Source organism: Ambystoma mexicanum, chromosome 5p, assembly GCF_040938575.1.
Source record: "Ambystoma mexicanum isolate Mex_15411 chromosome 5p, UKY_AmexF1_1, whole genome shotgun sequence".
Taxonomy (NCBI): domain Eukaryota; kingdom Metazoa; phylum Chordata; class Amphibia; order Caudata; family Ambystomatidae; genus Ambystoma; species Ambystoma mexicanum.
The window spans coordinates 861,522,789-861,540,469 of record NC_090930.1 but is presented as its reverse complement, the minus strand read 5'-3'; the positions used below and the strand labels follow the sequence as shown (position 1 = coordinate 861,540,469).

Here is a 17,681-nt window from a genome sequence, read left to right as displayed (position 1 = left end):
AACCAAGGGGGACTAGTCAGGCGGGTTACCCCTGTATGTTGGACTTGTGGGATGACAAGGCACATTGCACGCGTATGTGGGAGCCAAGAGAATGTACAGAATGGCCAATTTTTGAGAGGGGGACAGCTTATCCTCCACCATACAGTACACAAACCAGAGAAGGGTTTGCCCAAGATCAGACAGTGTATCAGACACAAGCACCGCAAATGCAACATGCTCAGCAAGCAGAGCAAGTGCAAATGAATCTACTGCAAGGGTGGTCGCAGCATGCACCCATGCAGACAAAACAGTATGCAAACACAGGACAACTACTGACACCTGGAATAGGAGGTGTCACTGTGGTGGGAGGGAATCCTTTCACAGGTACGGGGGCACACATGTACCCACAATAGGACAGCTCAAAGGGTGACTTGATGTATTCAGTACTATCCGTGACACCAGACCCCCAAGAGGAACCAAGAGTTGATGTGACGATATTAGGCAAATCTTTTTCTTTTTTAGTAGACACTGGGGCTACTCGGTCATGTATACGAGAGGGACAATATCCAATGTCGGCTGTTGCCATGAATGCTCAAGGGTTCTCTGGAGCTACGAGTCGAGTTCCTTTTACTGATAAATTACCAGTCTCTATAGGAAAGTGTAACATGTCTGTTCCATTGTTGTGTTCACGACAGACGCCAGTTAACATTTTGGGAAGAGATTTGATGATAAAACTTAATATGTAACGATTTCATTTACTGACGAAGGAATAGTGTGTTCCACTCCCGGAATACATTACTTAAATGTGGCCGTATTTAAACTGGTGTTCACAGGGCAAGTGGCTCTGTTAGGCGTTCCTGTAGAGCCAGAGGTTTTCATTTATGGGGTAAGCATTCTATTGACATGGCTACCTGGCTTAGTGGGAAAAACCTTGAGGATACCTGACAAATTCTTGTTCAGACCACAGATACCCATGGACAAAGAGTGGGGGACAGACTATCCCTATAGAATTGGAAGCAGCCATCGTACGAAGGGAAATGGTCATGCTTGAAGGAACGGATGATGAGGGTAGACCATGGAGGACAGTGATGGCTCTCGAAGAGGGTTACAGGTTGACTGACATTTCTGATGATTACATGTTCAGGGAAGACCCAACAGATGTTGAAGTAGTGTTCTTTATGAGCATTACATACTGAATAAGAATAGAGAAAAGGGAGATCCCACAGCGAATGGTAATAGTAAGACAGCATCCAACATTTTTTGAAGAAGACTTAGAGAAGGTGCCCAGCGTCCTAGACTTCAGGTCCTTATGACGTAGGTTTATTGAAGGGAATAGGGGAAGTCAAAATAAAGCTGAAGCCATGGGTGATTTTACCTCAAGCAAGATAGTATCTAATTTCTCGAGAGGCAGATGAGGGCATATTTAAGACCATTTCAGCACTGATGAAACAAGGTATTCTGGTGCCATCAGAATCATTGTGTAATACTGCGGTGTATCCTATCAAAAAATCAAAGGGAGGGTTTCAGAGATTTATACAAGACATGAGACTGATTAACCAGATTGTAGATGCAGAGTTTCCTCTAGTTCCTAACCGGCGACGATGTAGAATTCCAGTAGAAGCTCGATATTTTATGGTGATCGATTTGAAAAATTCATTTTTCTCGATCCCGTTGCATAAGGACTCACAAGACTTGACCTCATTTACGTTCCGCCAAGCTCGTCTGAAACACACTTGTTTGCCTCAGGGCTACTGCAAGTCCCCATCAATTATTAACAGAGTCCTCCAGGTGGACTTAGGAAATGTTGACTTGAAGAGTACAGTGATACAATACATAGATGACATTTTAATTTGTAGCACGACAGAAGACGAGTACATGCAAGACTCAATTCAGTTGATGACTATTTTAGCAGACAAAGGATATAAGGTAGACAAGGAGAAATCACAGTATTGTCAAGAAGAGATGTTGTACATAAGAAAGTTGATTTCACGAGAGGGAAAGAAGGTGACACCTAAAAGAGCTGAGGCAATTATGAAAACAGCAAAACCCAACACGGTGAAACAGATGCAACCATTTTTGGGGCTATGTAATTATGTCAGAGCATGGGTGTTTGACTATAGCACGTATACAAGACCCCTCTTGCAGGCTTTAAAGAAAGCACAGGTGAAAAAGGAAAAGATAGAATGGACTGAGGAAATGGGAAAGGAGTTTGAGGAGTTGGAAAAAAGTGATCTGTACAGCTCCTGTTTTGGAATCCCCAATTATACTGAGGAGTTTTTCTTATTCTTGCACAGAATGGGATAGTCATGACAGCAGTGCTTACAAAGAGAACTACATTGGGGTACAAGCCGCTAGCGTATTACAGTGGAATTTTAGACCCAGATATGAAAGGACAATTTCCGTGCGAACAGTCATTGGCAGCTGCCGCGTTCGCAATTGAGAAGGTCTACAAGTATTGTCATGGGCTGCTTTATGATGCATTGTGTGGAGCACGCGTTGTTTGCCATTTTAGAGAAACCCAGAGGTACATTGACATCTCAGAGAGCTTCTGCTTATGAAGTAATGGTTTCGAACTTAACGATTAAAATTGTCAGATGTAAAATAGTGAATCCTGCCATGTTTGTAGCTGAGCCAGTAGCAGAAGGTGATCATGTGCATGACTGTGCCAATTATGTTGAGTTTTATGTTGATATACCTTGTTTGACAGAAAATGCTTTGCCAGGAGGAGAGATTCTATTTATTGATGGTTTTTCAAAATATTGATCAGACAATTGGGGAAAGACATTCTGTTGCAGCAGTAATAAGACACAGATTAAATGGGGAATTTGAGGTTGTAGCGAGTGCAAGGCTACCATCTCATTTTTCAGCACAAGCAGCAGAATTAGTGGCGCTTATTGTTGTGCTCGAAAAAACACGAAGGGCAGGAAGTGATGGTGTACAGTGACTCAGCCTACGTGAAAACAACGGTACATGCAGTGCTAGCACATTGGAAAAGAAGGGGCTACCTGTGTGTGGATGGCACTCCAGTGTAAAACGCATCATTACTGGATAGGCTTATTAAGGTACTACAACTCCCAGTAGCCATAGCCAAAACAGGTACATAATCTCCAGATAGTTCAAGCTTTGATACTCCCAGTGTGAGGGAGAAAGTGGTCACAACCATGATAATGCAAGAAGTGTTTAATAATTTGCCAAAAACCCAACTAATGGAGATTCAAGGAACTGCACTGCAGGAAGAGCAGGAATTATGGAAGCGAAGGGGTTGTTCTTTATCCTCCACAGAAGCATTATGGCGACAGGATAGCACCAGAAAGCCAGTAATGCCAGTAGCATTGTTAAACATTGCACTAGAACAGCTACATTACCACATGCATGTGACTAGGGAAAGTCTTGCTGCAATTATTGCATAAGACTAGTTCATTCTGAATTTGTTAGAACAGGTTGCATTCTTTATAGTGAACAGCATTGTGTGTCAAAAATGTACTGTTGGGCATACACTAAGAATGATTAGAGGTCCTTTTCAGCATTTACATATTTATTATGTTGATATGCTGCAAGTATGTAACAAATATAAGTATCTGATAGTGGTGGTGTGTCCCTTCTCTAGGTGGATCGAGGAAGGCCGGACACCAATTGCGCAGTGAAGTTTTTAGTACATGAAATCTTTCCAAGATGGGGTGTGTGTAAAGTGCTGAGATCCGACAGTGTGCCGCATTTTGTTAATGAAGTATTTGAACAGGTAGGGCTTTTATTGAACATAAAACACAAGTTTTCTTCTGCTTATCACCCGCAAGCAAACAGGAAATGTGAGAAACGGCCTTCTTAAGAAAAGGATTGCTAAAATTAAACTGACTCTGAAGAAGGGATGGCTACACTGCCTGCCCTTAGCTTTATATGCCCTACGGAATCAGCCTGGTTCGGACCGCCACCTCACCCCACACAAAATAGTAACAGGAAGGTGAATGAGAACGCCTCCTACACCTCTATCGAGGAGTAGAAGTGATGCCCAGAGTAAAGCTAAACTCTTAGGTGATGAGTTGAATAAATATTTGACATATATTACCTCTAGCATCCCTCTCATTTCAGATCAAGTCAAGCATCATGGGCGTTGGTCTCGGAACACAGATGAAGACCATTCAGCAAACAGATCTCAAGAACTATTATCGGCTGTTTATTGGTGACACTATTTTTAATATACAAAGTTTGTGGCACAAGACACGTTTCCATGGCCTCTTATGCATTGAAATTATAACCCCCTCACCAGTAAAAGTCCAAGGCAGGCGAGCTTGGCTTCATTTAAGTGATATAAAACCATACCACCGCGAGACCGGCCCTCCCATTGTTGCTGATCCAGAAGCAAGACAAGAAGAACAATTTCAGTGTGTTCAGACTCGATCTATGACAAAGAAGAAGGACGACAAAGCAACCAGTTATTAATGCAGATTTGGCATTTGGACTAGGGCTCAATCGGACACTCCTTATAGATATTATAGTAGGAGTACAAACCCTTACTGAGAGCCTTAGGAATCTTGAAAAATTAACTTTAGAAAAGTACTGAAGTACCACAAATAGGCCTGAACTTGATATCATTGATGTCATCAATGGCATTTGTGATGTCTTCTTTCATGTCCTGGCGTGAGTTATGGTTGCTTAGCTTACCATAAATGGCGAATTTCTGAGGTTTTTCGGTTTTACTTGTAGGCATAACGTCCCTTTACCATAGTATATTTGTGAAAGTGCGTTTGTATGTTCGGGGTTGCCTTGAGCCCCATAACCGTTGATGGGCTGAAATTTTGTCCCTAGGTCGGCATACCAGTCTGGGGTATACTGGTGATGATGAAATCTGACCAACCCCATCCATTTGCCCTGCACAGGGTGGGGTTCGGCCCTGTGCTATCAGTATAGGCGATTTCGGGAGATTGCCGATTTTGTGACTTTTCCAAAAATATGAAGTTAGGACACAAGGTCGGCATACCAGTCTGGGGTGTACTGGCGATAGTGAAATTTGACCAGCCCCCACCCATTCGCCCTGCACAGAGGTGGAGAGGGGTCCGGCCCTGTGCTATAAATATGCAATTTCTGGAGATGGCCGATTTTGTGATTTTTCGGAAATAGGAAGTTGTGACACAATAAAACATACACACGGCTATGCCAAACACCCAAGTGCATGTCAGCTACAGACCCGTACAACACCGGGTGATACCGCTAGTAGTTCCATAATTTTCACTCATAAGGTATGAGTGGTGAACAATTAGCTTTGAAAGTTATTAATGAGATCCTAATTTATTAGCACATTTTGCTATACCTCACATTGCTGCTAACGCTCAATGTTTCCTGAACTCCAAATAGAAAGTGAACTACAAAACTGACTACATAGAATAAGTGGCTGTAACCAATTTCTTTGGTCTGGTAATCCAGATATATCATTTTGGCATAGCTTTGTTTTACAATCCCAGTATTTCCGCAGCTGATCAATGGCTTAACGGAGACCGAGTTGAGCATACTTAACATCCTCACAGTGAATCCTGGTCACATTGTGATCACAAGGATCAGATGCCCTTGTTAAACACATTGTGCTTTGGACTAGATTTGAAGAAGAGAGAAGGTGCCAATGGGCAGCAACAGTGAGTGAGTCGATCAGCAGGAATGAGAAGACGATGTACTAGATGGCTAGTAAGCTCTGAGAATCCACATTTCTGTGCCCAATGAGGAATAATTGGAGGCACAATATCAAGCAATATATATCATATAAAGAACAGCAATGCACATTTAAATGATGGTAAAGAGACAGTCACTGATATGATGGGATGAGGGGAATACCAATGATTCTCAGAGACCACATGCTACCCCCTTCTCCACAAAAGAGGATGCACTGTGCGGTCTAAATCACAAAAACTGAATGACATTTTTACTAACCACCAGATTATTGTTTCTGATAACAGTGGGGCCACAGAAAAATATTTCGGAATATTATTGTAGCCTGTAAATCTAGGATCTTTATCCTGATTTGTAGTTTCTCCAACCCAAACCGGCAGATGAAGAAGCTATAATAGTATAGATGGTGAGATTCCTTTAGATGAAATTCATATTGCTGTAGGTGGATTCCCAAATAGCAACGCAGCAGTATCATATGTGGTTACCATTGAGGTTTATAGGAAAACCTGAATCTGTTCTTCAGATTCTGCTAGAGGTCTTGAACTTTGTTTGGGAAACTGGAATTCTTCCTAAATCTTGGCAAAAAAACTAACATTGTTATTTTTTCCCCCTGAAAAAAATTAAATGAAGGAAAAACTGTTATTCCTGCAACCACTTGGAGAGGCAGCATTTTATATGAATTGTGGCTAATCACTTGGGATTTGTTTGTACCGACTCTGGTAATACATTAGCAAAACAGTTCACACACAGACAGGGCACTACACAAAGCACACCCGCTTCACCACTACCACTGTTGATATCCCGGTCTGCTGGGGCTCCCAGCTGGCACCGTATTTGTTAGATGTGTAAAAGGCTTTTAACCGGGTCAGGGGAGACTTCTTGTATGTGCCCATATTGGCAGCAGGCTTACAGAAGCAGTTTATAATTTGTGTCTTCGTATCATTAAGGAGGCAGCATTCTGAACAAAGTTTGCGTTATATGAATGTCCTTTACTCAGTCAATCTAAACAAAGTCATGTGCACCTATGAGTAAGGCACTGTCCCCTCCTCTGAGGTAACCTTTCAGGCGTTTGTACAGTGTTCGCACTTTGAGGGTACAAGGTTGGGGGGGTGGAGGGGGTGACAGCAGTGGTAGCCAGAGTGGAAGGAGATTATTTAGAGCATTTATGTACCCCTGAAGGAGACTCTTGCACTGGGAGGAATGAAAAGGGGGCAACATAATTACACAATACAGATAAGTAGAACAGGGAACAAATACAACAGACAGATCATCCATGGTATAAAGTACGGGGAAAAAGCAAATTGAACGTAAAAAACACGTTCATCCAGAAGAATAGGGTTCATTTCAACAAGGCACAGAATCCACCATTATCCTTCTGCAGAGGAACAGGAAGAAGGAATGAAGGTACGAGGGCCATCACAACAATACTTCAGGTTGTTGATGTGTAGCTTAAATTTGCAGCTATACTTTTTTTGTCAAACAGCCCATAACATTAAGAAATTTATACGAGGGAATCATAATGGGGATCTCCGTTAGGTCAGACTTGCATGCACTCTAGGCAGAGCTCCATAATAAGGAACTTCTTTGCATCTTGAACTAAAAACCAGTGGTGGAAATGGAAAAAATGTGGTTGGTGATCTCACAACAAATGGGCGGGGTGGGGGAGGAGTTTGGGAGGGCGGGGCCCGAGGGGGGTTGGTCTAGAGGGGGCGGGGCCCGAGGGGGGGTTGGTCTAGAGGGGGCGGGGCTCCTAGTGGACATCCAGCAATGCTGGAATACTTTATTATTATTTTTTTTTAAATACAAAAAAAATAAATACAAAAAAAAGCGCCTGTGACGGCAGCATTGCCTTTCACTGCCTGCTTTGGCACTGGTGTGTAATGCACAGTGCTCGATACATGTACAACTGAAAGGAATCAGTTGTACATGTAGCGAGCATTGTGCATTACACACCAGTGCCAAAGCCGCAGTAAAAGGCAATGCTGCCGTTGCGGGCGCTTTTTTTTGTTTAAGTATTCCAGCGTGGTTGATGGGCTTGGGCGGCTGACTCTGGCCAGATCCCGAGATCCGGCTCCATATCTGGTGCCGGAACTCTGATCTGCCGAGAGCCGGCCCAATGACTAGCACTGCTAAAAACTAAGCCTTCATCAGCGCGGAACCAGCTTAATGCACAGCATACACATAAAGCATTTTTTTAAAAGTGATCTAGCATTAAAAATCGCATTGTCTTAGAAAAAAGGGCACATCCAGTTAGTTCTCTAAAGTCTGCTGCGTAAACAAGAAGAAACGAAAAAGGACTGTTCTGCACCAGTGAAAGAACAGGACATCGACTTGCAATAAGCACTAGAACACACTATTGCTCCCACCGCCCGTCCCCGATCCGTCATCTCTGTCCTTCTTGTTTGAAGACTAGGGCAAGGAAGAGTAGAACTCGGTGTGATGACGATCAGCAGTAAGTTATCAGGGTAAACTACTACCACTCCAGAGAATCATCGCCACTGGCCTCACAGACTACTTAAAAGACCATCCCATTAAACGAAAAATGAAAGTGAAAGTGGTAATGCTGGTCATTTAGCAGTACGACCACTTCCAGTTTTGTCCAGAAAACAAATCACCAAGAAGACATATACCATATTGTTGTACAATTAGCCTTATGTGCCCTCAACTATGCATGAAAATAATACTGTCTACTTGTAAACAAAGCTGCCTGAATTGCATTGTGAAACCTTGCAGCACGCATCCTGACGATCTGCACCGCTCCATCCAAAGGCACCAGCATAGAAACACCTGTGGAAAATGGTCCTTAAAATACATATTCATGTATGGACAAGTCCCTTGTAAATTCATCACCAAATCTGTTTCCACATGCGTAAAAATTCCATCAGATGGATGACAAATGATCTCTCTGGTAGTTCTGACAGTCCATTGTAGTCCAGTAACCAGTATGGTGGGCGTAAAGCTGACATCTGGGCAGTAAAAGCATGGGAAATTTGACGAACAATGATAATAAGTATGCGTACTGTGTCAGTTTCCAAAGACGGTTTCCTCGAATCACAAAAAATAGTTATTCAGTTACCTACCAGAAGAACAATAAACTGCAAGAACGCAATGAATTACAATAATTCAACAACGTACCTCTTGTATAATTTTGGTCCCGTTTGGATCTTTCAGGTTCACTGCAATGCTCTGGGAAAGGAAAAATTAAAGACACGCTTACACACGGAAAATGAAGCTATAAGCAGCCGTCTTTATCCATACACTAATAGAAACATAATACAATAATACTCATTAAATTCCAAAACGGTTCATACAAAGCGTAGCCTGGTTAAGAACATTTCCCTAGATGGGAATTTGGTTTCTATAATGCTTAAGTCCCAAATGCATCATGGTGCTTTAGATGTCATCGAGGGAAGATCAGAAAATGTAATATGAAATGTGTCTGTAAGGTGGCTGGCTGTGAACAAGGAATGGAAGAGGAGAAAGGGAGAGGCAGCCACATAATCAGACATTGAGTCATTTGCAGAATAAGAACGTTTTTGGATTACGGGCCTGATTTACAAAGCGTTCTTCAATGGGAATGAACCATTGTAAAACGCTTTTGTAAATGAGGCCCTAAATCGGAACAATGCCCGTGAATGTATATTGCTAACAGGCAAAGACTGATTAAAGGCATGTTTTGTCTAAAAGTAAGGAGTTTCCAAACAGACCAGACCGGGCGAAGATTAGCTTTCAATGACTGTAATGCCTGGCCATCAAATAGGTTATCTACCTAAATGCGACTATCTGAATTTCGCCTGTAGCCAGAAACAACTCATCACACAGGCATCTATGTCCATGATAGCCGCAAACCCCAAGGTTCTACATTGTTTTCTCATCATTATCCCAAGCTGGAGAGTAGGGTGGAGCATGCGAGGTGTGGGTTTCATAGTAATTACTTGTAGGTGTTTCCCTCCAACAGATCTACACCAATGAAGGCGCTGAGGAAGGTGGAGAAAACGGCTACTATCCACATATGCAGTTGTTTTAACACAGTTTGTTCAAAATTAACTTCAGTGCTGACAGATTAACACTATGTAGTTTAGGATTGTAAAATTATCGCAGCCCTCCTGAGCAACTGTGTGTGCAATGTCACTCAAATTGCTGGTTAACTTACTGAGCAAGAGGCAGGGTTCTGTTCAAGACAGACGTATGTTTTTTGCAGAACCTTCATACTACACAACACTTCAATGAAGTCACACAGGACCCCCCCCCCCCTCCTGCTTACTGGTTTTCCCTCTCCCCAAAACTTCAGTACCGCCATTAGACGTGCCTACTATAAATTCCGTCTCTCTTTTATGCATATGCACGGACAAACACACATACGCACAGCCGCACATACAAACTATCTCTTAACGTTCTCCACCCTCTTTCTCTATCCTTGTTCCAATCAATCTCTCACTTATTCACAAACACTTAGGGCCTGATTCACAGAACGTTGTCCTATGGCATTGCGCCATTATAAAACACTTCCACGAATCAGGCCCTTAAGTGGCACAACCATCTCACACCCAAAACGTTATCTTCATTCCCTCTCTATACTCTGCTGGTCTCCTCCTCCTCCTCCTTCTCCAATAGGTACACCCTCCTCCCTAGTCTCTTGGTCCACCACCACTGCTCCCGACCGCAACCAAACACCTATCACCCTCCTCGGTAACCACTGGATTTTTATGGCCCAGCCTTCCCTGTTGTGGAGTTCTTCCCAGCTACCATTAGCATGCTACGTCTCCTGATACCCATGGGCAATCTGGAGCTGAACTACTCCCCTGGAGGCAAGGACTTTCACTAGAAGCCTTTACAAATGTTTCTAGACTAGTTGACAGGTTAGAAAATAAACTTTTTAGTGCTAAGCTTTGTGGTTAGTTGCACTAAGGTATATATAAGCACACTAAAATGTATACTCAATACAAATCCCACCGCTGTACACCAGTGTTAGGCAGAAACCTGTGCAGTTCCCTTAGGGACCACTGCAAAAAGTTTAAGACTACAGGTGTTGGCAGTAAACCCAATTGGTAGCAGTCTGTACCACCCAGATTTACCTGGTAGCTGTGGCTGAGCAGTCAGACTTCTCTCAAGAAGAGTTAGGCAGTATATAGAGTATACACATTAGGTACAAAAATACAGTAGAACAAGCAAACACTGACCAGAGCTTTGGTATAAAAGTATATAATTATTTATTTAAAAACACACTTGTAAAAATACACTGGCACTAATATGTCAAGCAAGTTCAAACACAGTCACTAGAAATATATACACCTCCCTGATTAATTATTCGACAAGTCTTAGGAAAAGAACACCACTTATTATCAACACAGAGGTGAGCGCTTAACCAAGATGGCACTCCAATAATTATTTAAAAAGGGAGAGAAAAGGCAGAAATAGTAAAGCACACAATACCAACACTTTGAAAAGAACCACAGCAAGTCAAGAAAGGCAGGGTCTACTGTAGAGCAAAAAGTTCATAGGACAGGCCCACTCTTGGAGAGAGCAAGGCGGAATGTGCCCAAGATCGCACAGTTGAAGTACACTTTAAAAGTCTTTGCAGATAGTTCAAAAAGGAGTTAGATCAGTTCAGAAAAGTTAGTTAACAGGTCCCAGGTCACTCCAGGATAGAGAGTCAAGGATTTACGGGACACCTTGAACAGTCTGTTGCAAGGGAGACCAGGCGGTACACAGTACCTGAAATGGTGAGAAGTGAGAAAGCTCCAGGGGGGGGCAGTTGTTTCTGGCAGCGGGTGCAAGTCGGTGCTTCATCCAGGGGAAGAGAAGATCTCTACGTGGAGGAAAGCTGGAGGTCGTTGCACTGCCAGGGAAGAAACCAGCCGCAGAGTTTCCCGGTTAAAAGGTACTACCCTTTTATTTGCGGTAGTGGTGAAGCGTGACTATCCGGCCGCCGGGGTGCTTGGCACGTGGCGATTCGACCACGAGACGATCCAGGAAGGCGAAAAGAGGGCGAACTGGTTAACCCCTCTAGCTCAAGGGAAGAAGACTCTCCTAGAAGAAGATCTTCTCTGTCGTTGGGAAGTGATGAGTCGGTTCAGCAGGGCTCCACCGGTGGTGTCGTCATTGCAGGTCGGCTCAGCTTCTCCCTCTTTGGATTCTTTAGGTCCTGTGGTGACTTCTGAAGTTCCAGTCCCCAAAGCCCTGCTTTTATGCAGGAAACCCCCATTCACCAGTCCTAGCTGTCACTCAAACATGCTAAGTGGTGAGCCGGGCAGCTCACCACTGGGCCAATCACACAAGAATGTGACTTGAGCTGCCGAGGCAACTCAGTCCAGGGTGCCTATTCCCCCCCTCCCACACATCCTGTAGACCCAGGCAGAGTGGCACCACTTTTGGAGGCTTCTGTGCAGAAGCCTGCCAAAAGTGGAACAAAGGGCTCAACTAGAGTTGGAGTTACAGAGGCGAACACAAATGCCATTTTGAAACCGAGTCCTGGCAAAAAGACCCAACCGGGGAATAAATATTAAAAAAATAACCTGGCGGTATCTTTAACATTGCACCAAAAAAGTGGTGCGTTTAAAATTAATGGGAAAATACCATAGGAAATATTCCGGTGCAATATTTTGCGTGGTAACCAATGCCACCAGCCAGAAACTCGACAAGGGGGGGACTGGACAGTGCCCCCTTGGGAAACAGACCCAGGGGCAATCTAATTACCCCTACCAGTACTTCCACAATATGATGGTTTGAACTGGTTCTGTTCACAATTTGAGACTAGTAAAGTCAATGGTGACTTTACATGCCCTGGGAGAGAGTAGTCAGTCCCAGGGTATGGAGTCTATGTTTGGGGGTCACTATGACACCCCTGTGTTACTACACTGAGGGTGCTGTGTAACACACTTACCAAAAACACATGAAGCCCTATGGAGTAAAAGACCCCATAGCCCATACAACACATTACAAAGTCAAAGGACATCCTCAAATCATGCCTAAGAGTGGGAGAAAAAGAGTCTCACTCTTAGCAGGAGAAAAAAATAAACCCCAAAAATCCAGCAAAGCTGCTGGGGTGACTCACTAGGTTTGGGAAATTAGCCTTTACAGAGAATTCTCCCTAACACTCGCCCCCCCCCCCAGACTAAGGGACAGGAGGATTTAATCCACTCCTGGATGAATCTCATACCTCTAGTTGGTTACAAACACCCTAGAGAGACCATCAGCATTTTTGTGGTGACACCCTGACCTATGTTCTATGGTCAAATCAAAGGTTTTCCTTTATAAGCTATATGACCTACAAACCCTTTGAGGAACATCAGTCTTTTTTTAAAACTATAGGGGATCTGGTTGACCAGTCCCTCAGAAGTTGGTACAACTCCTGAACCTGTGTTAGGCTTTTTCAAGGGGCCCTTATAAAGGATTCCCTTAGATCTAGAGGGGCCTCCAGAGTTCCTCACCACTTCTCTGTTGGGAGAAGGTTGGGTCTTAGGCCTCTTGGTTGGAGGGGATGGAGATAAGCAAGGTACACGCTTCTCCTTCCTCTTAGATCTACACTTACCTACTTTAGGAGTTTCATTCCCAAGACTAGGATTGGAGTTGAAGTCTTCAGCAGAAGGTCCAACAGTCTGAAGGTTTTTGGCCTTAGACTTTTCTTTTCTAGTTTTCCACTAGCACTGAGAATTACTAGTTCTCTTAAGCCTAGTTAGGGGTCCAGTTGGTCTATCCACCTCTTACTCAGAATCAGGGGGAGTCACAGACTCTAAAACTGGGGGGATAATGATGGAGCTTGGTTCGGGCTCCCATTTCCCTAACATTTTAGCCTGAAATTTGCCTGGGTCAAAGGTCAATTTACCAACACCAGGGCTTGTAGTAGTGGGGTTCTCATTAGAGGTTCCCACAGGCTTAGAGTAGTTCCTTAAGGTGGCCTCTCTAGACAATTTGGTTTGGTTCTGGGTCTCCATACTGGGAGGCCTGGGGGTACTGGATACTACTCCTAGAGTTCTTAGATCATTCCCCAACAGGACTCTCCCAAGCACCTCAGTCTTAACACTGACAGGAATCATCACTGTCATGTTGTTACACTGTATGAGGGCTGGTAGAATTGGAACCATTTGGACAGGGCCTCCAGACATCTTTGTGGGACCTTTGGGTGCCTTAGCAACATAATCAGGCCTGAAAAAGCTTTCATCCACTACTGTTCTGCTGGCCCCAGAGTCTCGCCTGGCAGGAGTATCCTGGCCATTGACAAGAACACTGTCGATATAATAAACTTTAGAGTTTTCTGGTATGGAGTTGTACACACTCCTATTCCGATTACTAACCAGACCCATGGACTCTACTGTTACACCTGCTTGAAGACCCAAAGGTTCTTCAGCAAAGACTTCAAAGTGAGCACTAGCCATTTGGTCTTCCTACTCAGGAGTGAAAGCTAAGGAGACTGTGCTGATCCCTGTAGGTTTACCCTTACATTTTGGATCTCCTTTGATATCGTCAGTTGCCTTACAGACATAACATACTCCAAATGCTCTCTGAAAGGGTGGCTTGTTCTGACCTCCTTCTGGTTGTTGACCAGAAGGTACACTAGTCTGTTGTGGTTTACCTTGGGGCTTACCCTGGTTATTTTGTTGTTTGGGGCCCTCTTTAGGTTGAAAGGTATTAGAAGTCTCTTGGTTCCCTTTTGGTGGCTGCTTTCCCTCATCCTTTTTCTGAGTGACCCCTGAATACTTGTGAGTAGCCCTGTTGGCAACCCACAAGTCAGCAGCCTTAGCTAGCTTCCTGGAATCTAATTCCCTTGAATCAGCCAAGTGCTGTCTGAGCTCAGGAGAGCAGGCATCATAAATGGACTCCAACATTATAAGATTTCTCATTCCCTCATAAGTGTTCACCTTGTAACCCTTAATCCATCCCTCTAAGTTTTTCAAACACTCATTCACCCAGGTAGCCCAAGGGGAACCATCATTCTTTTTGAGGGTCCTAAACCTCTTAAGGTATTGGGAAGGATCTTCCCAAATCTAGCTATTAAATCTAGCTTCACACATCCATAATCCCTTCTATCCACCACCCCCAACTCCATTACCACATCAGATGCAACAGGGGGGAGCCTACAGAACAACCAGGGAAGTAGCACATTCCCTGAGATGTTCTGGAGCCCATGATTATACTCAAACAAAGCCAACCAATCCAACACATCCAAATTAGACGCATACATACCCACAATCTCTTTAGGCATCCGGGGTCTTTTGGGACTGGTACCCCTAGAGGATCCGGAGAGAGAAGCATTTTCAACAGACAATTTCTTCATCTCTAGCTCATGCTTGAGCTCCATTTCTCTGAGCCTTAGTTCTTGGTGCCGTTGCTCTGTTTGAGCATTAATTCTTTTAAACTCCAATTCAAGTTTCATTTACTCTAGTTCAAGACATTGAGGACTAATTGTGGGACCTGGTAAAGGTCCAGTAGGTACAGCTGGTAGAGCAGAGAGAGGCCTAGGGGGGACAGTCACAGCAGCCTCACCCTCCTCTTCCGACTCTTCCTCAGGATTATCAATACTTTGATCAATATCAATATCATTACTGTTATCTACATTCTCTGGGAGAGTGGGTTCCTCTGAACCATCACCCAGACTTTGGTTTGCTAACAATCTTTCTATTAGCTCCATTTTCTTGCCTTTAGTCAGGAGATTCTTATGCTTACAGAGAACTCTTAAACAATCAGCAGTTTATGTAGAAAGGGACTGTTGACTATGACTTTCCATAGTTGACAGGTTAGAAAAGAACATTTTTAGTGCTAAGCTTTGTGGTTAGTTGCACTAAGGTATATATAAGCACACTAAAATGTATACTCCATACAAATCCCACCGCTGTACACCAGCGTTAGGCAGAAACCTGTGCAGTTCCCTTAGGGACCACTGCAAAAAGTTTAAGACTACAGGTGTTGGCAGTAAACCCAATTGGTAGCAGTCTGTACCACCCAGATTTACCTCGTAGCTGTGGCTGAGCAGTCAGACTTCTCTCAAGAAGAGTTAGGCAGTATATAGAGTATATACATCAGGTAAAAAAATACAGTAGCACAAGCAAACACTGGCCAGAGCTCTGGTATAAAAGTATATAATTATTTATTTAAAAACACACTTGTAAAAATACACTGGCACTAATATGTCAAGCAAGTTCAAACACAGTCACTAGAAATATATACACCTCCCTGATTAATTATTCGACAAGTCTTAGGAAAAGAACACCACTTATTATCAACACAGAGTTGAGCACTTAACCAAGATGGCACTCCAATAATTATTTAAAAATGGAGAGAAAAGGCAGAAATAGTAAAGCACACAATACCAACACTTTTAAAAGAACCACAGCAAGTCAAGAAAGGCAGGGTCTACTGTAGAGCAAAAAGTTCATAGGCCAGGCCCACTCTTGGAGAGAGCAAGGCGGAATGTGCCCAAGATCACACAGTTTAAAAGTCTTTGCAGATAGTTCAAAAAGGAGTTAGATGGGGGCGTGGCTTGGAGCGCCATCGATGTGGTCGCTCCCTTGAGGCCGCCCGTGGGATGTCCGCCGCCGCCGTCAAATTCAAGCGGTTCTGATCGAGTATCCGAGTCGCCAAAGTCATCTACAGCGATCGGAACCGATGAGGCACAACCTGGCCTACAATGACCTCCGAACGCTGGAGCGTTCTCCTAGAACTTAGCGACTGAATCGCTCCCCCGTCACCATTCGAAGAAACCAAGATGGCGGCCGCGCCGGAACTCAACAACATACTACGAACCCGATGGTGACGGGGTTCAGGGGGACCGAAGAAGAGTAGCAAACGGACCCGCCAACATGGATCCAGCCAGATCGTATCGGGGTTGCCCGGAGAATATGTGAGAACTTCATCGGGGGCTGCATACGCCAGGTCGACGGGGGAAATACGGAGGCCACGAGATAAGCCCTGAGAGCCACCCAGAGAAGCCTCGACCTCGCGGGCCATACCGCAGCGACACACCTCCCCCTCCCATGCACTAGTACTTCCTGGGGCGCCCCGGCCACTCATCCAGCTAGCGACCCAGACTACTGCGGAATCACGGCTACTCCACCGACTTCTCACTCGCACTCCCATGCTTGAACTCTCCTGGGCAGCTGGCGCTGAAAACACTCGACCTCCCACCCCTACAACGCACTAAATTCTGCGGACCAAGAGGGGGCTGAGTGCCGTCTCCCACAGCTTTGGTCCTGCCGCAACTCTTCCAGCCAAGTCCGCCAAACACGATCATCATGTCCAGGCAAACGAAGGTTGGCAAGGGCGTAGATATCTCCACCATGCTCACTGCAATAGATAAAAGCAAGAAGCAAGAGCCCCCCAAACTCACCCCACAGAAACAGGAGGACGGGGGAGCCCTTGCTACCAAAGGGGACCTGATAGCCTTCATGGCGGACATCAAGTCAGAGTTTCGCTCATGCCTGTCAGAACTCACCACCAAAATCGAACAGAGAGACCAAAGGGTTACGGAGGTCGAACAGAGGCTCGGAGAAATCGAAGACCACTCTCGGGACCACACTACCACTCTAGGGGAAATGCAAAGAGCCATTGACTCCCTGCATCAGAAATGCGAGATCCTGGAGTTTAAACATGAGGACCTTGAAAATAGGGCGCGCCGCAACAATCTTCGCATTCGGGGGGTCCCAGCCTCCGTCCCCGACAACAAGCTAGCGGACTACGTGGGACGCTTCTTCGAGGCCCTCCTCCCGGACCTGGATAAATCTCAGCTCTTGCTAGATCGCACCCACAGACTTCGCCCACGTCAAGGGGCAGTCTCTGACACCCCCCCAGATGTCATTACGAGGGTCCACTTCTTTTCAACCAAGGAAGGGATTTCGGCGATTAGCCGCCAAGGGGAGGAAATTACTTTTCAGAGCACGCCACTTCAAATTTACCAGGACCTCTCACCACTCACCCTTCAGAAAAGAAGAGCGCTCCGACCCCTGGCACTGTTCCTCCAGGAGCAGCAAGTCCGCTATAGATGGCTGTTTCCAGCGGCTCTACAATTCACATATAAAGGCACCCTACGCCGGATCAGTCACTTGGAGGATGCG

The 17,681-nt window shown here is 44.7% G+C and overlaps 1 protein-coding gene across 3 annotated transcripts in view; it reads right to left on the bottom strand.

The window, feature by feature from the left end:
- SUGCT (succinyl-CoA:glutarate-CoA transferase) overlaps positions 1 to 17,681 on the bottom strand; it is a 2,028,246-nt gene that overhangs the window by 1,702,723 nt on the left and 307,842 nt on the right. For all 3 annotated transcript variants that reach the window (XM_069613297.1, XM_069613296.1, XM_069613298.1), the window contains exon 5: positions 8,770 to 8,820. In XM_069613297.1, coding sequence (XP_069469398.1) covers positions 8,770 to 8,820 — 51 coding nt within the window. The remainder of the gene's footprint in view (positions 1 to 8,769; positions 8,821 to 17,681) is intronic.